This window comes from Oncorhynchus mykiss, chromosome 18, assembly GCF_013265735.2.
Source record: "Oncorhynchus mykiss isolate Arlee chromosome 18, USDA_OmykA_1.1, whole genome shotgun sequence".
Taxonomy (NCBI): domain Eukaryota; kingdom Metazoa; phylum Chordata; class Actinopteri; order Salmoniformes; family Salmonidae; genus Oncorhynchus; species Oncorhynchus mykiss.
Window position 1 is genome coordinate 7,865,542 of NC_048582.1, and position 7,500 is coordinate 7,873,041.

The 7,500-nt window shown below is 39.9% G+C and overlaps 1 protein-coding gene across 1 annotated transcript in view; it reads left to right on the plus strand.

Moving 5' to 3' along the window:
• LOC110516423 (E3 ubiquitin-protein ligase HECW2) overlaps positions 1 to 7,500 on the plus strand; it is an 87,082-nt gene that overhangs the window by 63,919 nt on the left and 15,663 nt on the right. Inside the window, exons 10-12 of the mRNA XM_036951593.1 lie at positions 3,877 to 4,802; positions 4,977 to 5,301; positions 6,416 to 6,517. Coding sequence (XP_036807488.1) covers positions 3,877 to 4,802; positions 4,977 to 5,301; positions 6,416 to 6,517 — 1,353 coding nt within the window. The remainder of the gene's footprint in view (positions 1 to 3,876; positions 4,803 to 4,976; positions 5,302 to 6,415; positions 6,518 to 7,500) is intronic.

Below are 7,500 nucleotides of genomic sequence, written 5' to 3' on the forward strand. Positions count from 1 at the left end.
CTGTTAGTATGTTTCATGTAACTGTCATACTGTCAGTATGTTTCATGTAACTGTCAGTATGTCTCATGTAACTGTTAGTATGTTTCATGTAACTGTTAGTATGTTTCATGTAACTGTTAGTATGTTTCATGTAACTGTCATACTGTTAGTATGTTTCATGTAACTGTTAGTATGTTTCATGTTACTGTCATACTGTTAGTATGTTTCATGTAACTGTCATACTGTTAGTATGTTTCATGTAACTGTCATACTGTTAGTATGTTTCATGTAACTGTCATACTGTTAGTATGTTTCATGTAACTGTCATACTGTTAGTATGTTTCATGTAACTGTCATACTGTTAGTGTGTTTCATGTAACTGTCATACTGTTAGTATGTTTCATGTAACTGTCAGTATGTCTCATGTAACTGTTAGTATGTTTCATGTAACTGTCATACTGTTAGTATGTTTCATGTAACTGTCATACTGTTAGTATGTTTCATGTAACTGTCATACTGTCAGTATGTTTCATGTAACTGTCAGTATGTCTCATGTAACTGTTAGTAATTTTCATGTAACTGTTAGTATGTTTCATGTAACTGTTAGTATGTTTCATGTAACTGTCATACTGTTAGTATGTTTCATGTAACTGTTAGTATGTTTCATGTTACTGTCATACTGTTAGTATGTTTCATGTAACTGTCATACTGTTAGTATGTTTCATGTAACTGTTAGTATGTTTCATGTAACTGTTAGTATGTTTCATGTAACTGTTAGTATGTTTCATGTAACTGTCATACTGTTAGTATGTTTCATGTAACTGTCATACTGTTAGTATGTTTCATGTAACTGTCAGTATGTCTCATGTAACTGTTAGTATGTTTCATGTAACTGTCATACTGTTAGTATGTTTCATGTAACTGTCATACTGTTAGTATGTTTCATGTAACTGTCATACTGTCAGTATGTTTCATGTAACTGTCAGTATGTCTCATGTAACTGTTAGTATGTTTCATGTAACTGTTAGTATGTTTCATGTAACTGTTAATATGTTTCATGTAACTGTCATACTGTTAGTATGTTTCATGTAACTGTTAGTATGTTTCATGTTACTGTCATACTGTTAGTATGTTTCATGTAACTGTCATACTGTTAGTATGTTTCATGTAACTGTTAGTATGTTTCATGTAACTGTTAGTATGTTTCATGTAACTGTTAGTATGTTTCATGTAACTGTCATACTGTTAGTATGTTTCATGTAACTGTCATACTGTTAGTATGTTTCATGTAACTGTTAGTATGTTTCATGTAACTGTTAGTATGTTTCATGTAACTGTTAGTATGTTTCATGTAACTGTCATACTGTTAGTATGTTTCATGTAACTGTCATACTGTTAGTATGTTTCATGTAACTGTTAGTATGTTTCATGTAACTGTCATACTGTTAGTATGTTTCATGTAACTGTCATACTGTTAGTATGTTTCATGTAACTGTTAGTATGTTTCATGTAACTGTTAGTATGTTTCATGTAACTGTTAGTATGTTTCATGTAACTGTCATACTGTTAGTATGTTTCATGTAACTGTCATACTGTTAGTATGTTTCATGTAACTGTTAGTATGTTTCATGTAACTGTTAGTATGTTTCATGTAACTGTTAGTATGTTTCATGTAACTGTTAGTATGTTTCATGTAACTGTCATACTGTTAGTATGTTTCATGTAACTGTTAGTATGTTTCATGTAACTGTTAGTATGTTTCATGTAACTGTTAGTATGTTTCATGTAACTGTTAGTATGTTTCATGTAACTGTTAGTGTGTTTCATGTAACTGTTAGTATGTTTCATGTAACTGTTAGTATGTTTCATGTAACTGTCATACTGTTAGTATGTTTCATGTAACTGTCATACTGTTAGTATGTTTCATGTAACTGTCATACTGTTAGTATGTTTCATGTAACTGTCATACTGTTAGTATGTTTCATGTTACTGTCATACTGTTAGTATGTTTCATGTAACTGTCATACTGTTAGTATGTTTCATGTAACTGTTAGTATGTTTCATGTAACTGTTAGTATGTTTCATGTAACTGTCATACTGTTAGTATGTTTCATGTAACTGTCATACTGTTAGTATGTTTCATGTAACTGTTAGTATGTTTCATGTAACTGTTAGTATGTTTCATGTAACTGTTAGTATGTTTCATGTAACTGTTAGTATGTTTCATGTTACTGTTAGTATGTTTCATGTAACTGTTAGTATGTTTCATGTAACTGTTAGTATGTTTCATGTAACTGTTAGTATGTTTCATGTAACTGTTAGTATGTTTCATGTAACTGTTAATATGTTTCATGTAACTGTCATACTGTTAGTATGTTTCATGTAACTGTCATACTGTTAGTATGTTTCATGTAACTGTTAGTATGTTTCATGTAACTGTCATACTGTTAGTATGTTTCATGTAACTGTCATACTGTTAATATGTTTCATGTTACTGTCATACTGTTAGTATGTTTCATGTAACTGTCATACTGTTAGTATGTTTCATGTAACTGTTAGTATGTTTCATGTAACTGTCATACTGTTAGTGTGTTTCATGTAACTGTCATACTGTTAGTATGTTTCATGTAACTGTTAGTATGTTTCATGTAACTGTTAGTATGTTTCATGTAACTGTTAGTATGTTTCATGTTACTGTCATACTGTTAGTATGTTTCATGTTACTGTCATACTGTTAGTATGTTTCATGTAACTGTCATACTGTTAATATGTTTCATGTAACTGTCATACTGTTAGTATGTTTCATGTAACTGTCATACTGTTAGTATGTTTCATGTAACTGTCATACTGTTAGTATGTTTCATGTTACTGTCATACTGTTAGTATGTTTCATGTAACTGTTAGTATGTTTCATGTAACTGTCAGTATGTTTCATGTAACTGTTAGTATGTTTCATGTAACTGTTAGTATGTTTCATGTTACTGTCATACTGTTAGTATGTTTCATGTAACTGTTAGTATGTTTCATGTAACTGTCATACTGTTAGTATGTTTCATGTAACTGTTAGTATGTTTCATGTAACTGTTAGTATGTTTCATGTAACTGTCATACTGTTAGTATGTTTCATGTAACTGTTAGTATGTTTCATGTAACTGTCATACTGTTAGTATGTTTCATGTAACTGTTAGTATGTTTCATGTAACTGTCAGTATGTTTCATGTAACTGTTAGTATGTTTCATGTAACTGTTAGTATGTTTCATGTTACTGTTAGTATGTTTCATGTTACTGTCATACTGTTAGTATGTTTCATGTTACTGTCATACTGTTAGTATGTTTCATGTAACTGTCATACTGTTAGTATGTTTCATGTAACTGTTAGTATGTTTCATGTTACTGTCATACTGTTAGTATGTTTCATGTTACTGTCATACTGTTAGTATGTTTCATGTAACTGTCATACTGTTAGTATGTTTCATGTTACTGTCATACTGTTAGTATGTTTCATGTTACTGTCATACTGTTAGTATGTTTCATGTAACTGTCATACTGTTAGTATGTTTCATGTAACTGTAAGTATGTTTCATGTAACTGTTAGTATGTTTCATGTAACTGTCATACTGTTAGTATGTTTTATGTTACTGTCATACTGTTAGTATGTTTCATGTTACTGTCATACTGTTAGTATGTTTCATGTAACTGTTAGTATGTCTGATGGACCTGTCATACTGTTAGTATGTTTCATGTAACTGTCATACTGTTAGTATGTTTCATGTAACTGTTAGTATGTTTCATGTAACATGTAATTGTTGGTGTTTTTTAATGTAACATGCTTTCTGTACGCAAAGTACATTTCTGTGAACAAGAGACAATAAAAGTATCTAATCTAATCTAACTAGGATTGGCAATCCCGGGCGGCCACACCCATCGACAGGTGTCCCTCAACGACTACTTGGATGCCATCGAAGCTCCTAAGGGCCCGGGAGAGCGGCCCCTGGGCGCGACGTCACCCAAGCTGAGGTCCAGTTTCCCGACGAACACACGACTCAGCGCCATGCTGCATATAGACTCTGATGAAGACGAGGAGGCAGGGCCGTCCAGGGACCATCCACCCCATGACAGGAAGCCCTTGCTGCCACTGGCCAATGGTGTTCAGGCTGGGGTTGGGAAGGGAGCTGCCTCTCAGGACCTGGGGAAACAAGAGAAAGAGGGGACAGAGGCAAACAGGGGAGAGGTTGAGGGAGCACAGGGGACAAAAGCTGGGGATGGAGCTGGAGATGGAGCTGGATCTGGGGATGGAGCTGGAGATGGGGCTGGATCTAGGGATGGAGCTGGAGATGGGGCTGGATCTAGGGATGGAGCTGGAGATGGGTCTGGATCTGGGGATGGAGATGGAGATGGGGATGGGGATGGAGCTGGAGATGGGGCTGGATCTGGGGATGGAGCTGGAGATGGGGCTGGATCTGGGGATGGATCCATGGCTGGGGTTGGAGTTGCAGTTGAAGCGAGGACTGGAGCTGGATCCATGGCTGTGGTTGGCTCTCTAACTGTAGCCAGACCTGGATCTGTGGTTGGCACTCTAACTGTAGCCAGACCTGGGGTTGGAGCTGAGGCCAGACCTGGATCTGTGGTTGGTCCTGGGGCTGGAGCTGGGGCTCCTCTATCTCCAATACCTGAGACGAATACTGCAGTGCAGGGGGTGTCAGAGGACGCTGTGGCAGCCAGGACTGAGGCCAGCCAGCAACCAACGATCTCAGGGGCCACAGCAGCCCAGGAGCCCCTCAGGAACTCACTGCCTGCTGTTCTGAAGACATCCACTACTCAGGTGAGTGGTGCTGTCAGACCAGGGTCTGGGCAGGCCCACCTCCTAACAGAACGCTCCACCACATGTATTTTACTGTACATTTCAACTTTAGGTTCATCTAAATGTGTTCATATCTTAGTGATGAAGGATAAATGCCAAAGTTTAACAATAAAGAATACTCTGCTCTATTTTCAGAAGGGACGGAAGGAAGAGGAAATGGCGCCCAAGGCTGAGGAGGAAGGGGCGGAGTCATCCAGTGAAGGAGCAAGTGCCATTGCAACCTCCCCGACGACCAGTAGCGTTGCCGACCAGGGGGGCGGGGCCTCTGGCTCTGATGTCACAGGAGCAAGGACCGCCAGCGCAGCAGCCAATGAGGAAGAAGAGGGTGGGGAGATCTGGCAGAGGAGGTCCATGCAGGCGTCTGGAGGCGTGTCTCAGGAGGAGGGGGCGCGGTCTTCTGAGGCGAGCGGGCCAATCGACTCTTCTCAGAGTGTCTCTGAGGAGGGCAGCGAGGCAGGAGGTGAGAGACAGGACACAGCAACCCAGTATCACACAAATTGCTTATTGGAAATTCATGACAGGCACAAAGTAAAAGTACACAAATGTGTGTAGGACACGATTTTGTATACAGTGCATTTCAATCCCAGATAAAAACAGTCAATTACATAAGCCAGAAACGATAGCAGGGAGGTTGGTTGGGGAGGATGGGTGGTGGGGGGGGGGGGGGGGTATAACATAATGTGTCAGACACACAAAATGCGTTGTGAAAAGTGTGTGACTTTTCCGTGTGCCTGTCACAAATTTTAAGGAAGTAATTTGTGTCTATTTCACAGCAAGCTGTGACAGGAAGTCTTTGGCTCCCCTGACCCAAGCTAAAAAACATCTGTTTTAAAGTCAACGACGGCGCTAGCTAACATAGTTGACCAGCCACCGGTTTGTGTTAGGTCTTCAGAGGCATTTTGTAATGTTCAGGTGGACACTTTGTTCATGGTCCTTCCATAGAGGTTGATGTGCATCTACAATATTATCTTCTGTGATATTTTGTCCAGAGTGATGTTTCTGCTCCATGGTCATACAGTACAGTACCACAGAGGGATAGACCCGGTTCAGGACGAGGAAAGAAACATGAAAAGCTCCTTAAATCCTCTAAAAAGATCTTTGGAAAATGAACAAAAGAACAAAAGGATTAAGAAATGTGAAAAACCCCCCAGTATTATTCACTTGACGTTTATTAACGTTGATTGTTGTCAGATTATGTCGGTCTTTCCCTCTGGTGTTCATGACACAGTGAGGTTTTAATGTGTGTTTGAGTGTGCGTGTGCACTGGTGTGTTTAATCTGTATTCTGTTCAGGGGCCACAGTGTGTTTAAATGTGTTCCTCTCTTCTCATCTTGTCCAGGGGCCACAGTGTGTTTTAATGTGTTCCTCTCGTCTCATCTTGTCCAGGGGCCACAGTGTGTTTTAATGTGTTCCTCTCTTCTCATCTTGTCCAGGGGCCACGGTGTGTTTAAATGTCTTCCTCTCTTCTCATCTTGTCCAGGGGCCACAGTGTGTTTTAATGTGTTCCTCTCTTCTCATCTTGTCCAGGGGCCACAATGTGTTTTAATGTGTTCCTCTCTCCTCATCTTCTTCAGGGGCCACAGGTCAAGTCAACGGTCACCAGTCCGTCCGCTCCCTGCCCTCTGTCCGTCACGACATGGGTCGCTACCAGAGAGTAGATGAGCCACTTCCTCCCAGTGAGTAGTGTGTGTTTCTCAGGGAGGAAGAGAAAGATTAAAATCCTGATCATGTCAGTTGACCGACTCATAATCTGACATGGTAGAATTTATACAATTAGTAATAATATTAGAATTAGTGGTTGACTTATTTCAGTGTGTGTCATATACACTGAGTGTACAAAACATTAGGAACACCTTCATGATGTTTGAGTTGCAACCCCTTTTCCCCTCAGAACAGCCTCACTGTGTCGGGGCCTGGATTCTACAAGGTATGGAAAGCGTTCCACAGAGATGCTGGCCCATGTAGACTCCAAAGCTTCCCACAGTTGTGTCAAGTTGTCTGGATGTCCTTTGGGTGGGGGACCATTCTTGATACACACGGGAAACTGTTGAGCGTGGAAAACCCAGCAACGTTGCAGTTCTTGACACATTCAAACCAATGCGACTGGCACCTACTACCATACCCCGTTTTATAGTCACTTAAATATTTTGTCTTGCTCATTCACCCTCTGAATGACACACACACAATCCATGTTTCAATTGTCTCAAGACTTAAACATCCTTCTTTAACCTGTCTCCTCACTCCTCCTCATCTACACTGACTGAAGTGGATTTATTGACATCAATAAGGGATCATAACTTTAACCTGGATTCACCTGGTCAGTCTATGTCATGGAAAGAGCAGGTGTTCCTAATGTTTTGTCAACTCAGTGTACATGATATATATTGCCTTGCTGACAGGGAGGCCTGTTAGACAGTCACAGTCGTGTGTGTGTGTGTGTGTGTGTGTGTGTGTGTGTGTGTGTGTGTGTGTGTGTGTGTGTGTGTGTGTGTGTGTGTTTCAGACTGAGAGGCCCGCATAGACAGTCACAGTCATGTGTTTTATGTGTTTCAGACTGGGAGGCCCGTATAGACAGTCACAGTCGTGTGTTCTATGTGTTTCAGACTGGGAGGCCCGTATAGACAGTCACAGTCGTGTGTTCTATGTGTTTCAGACTGGG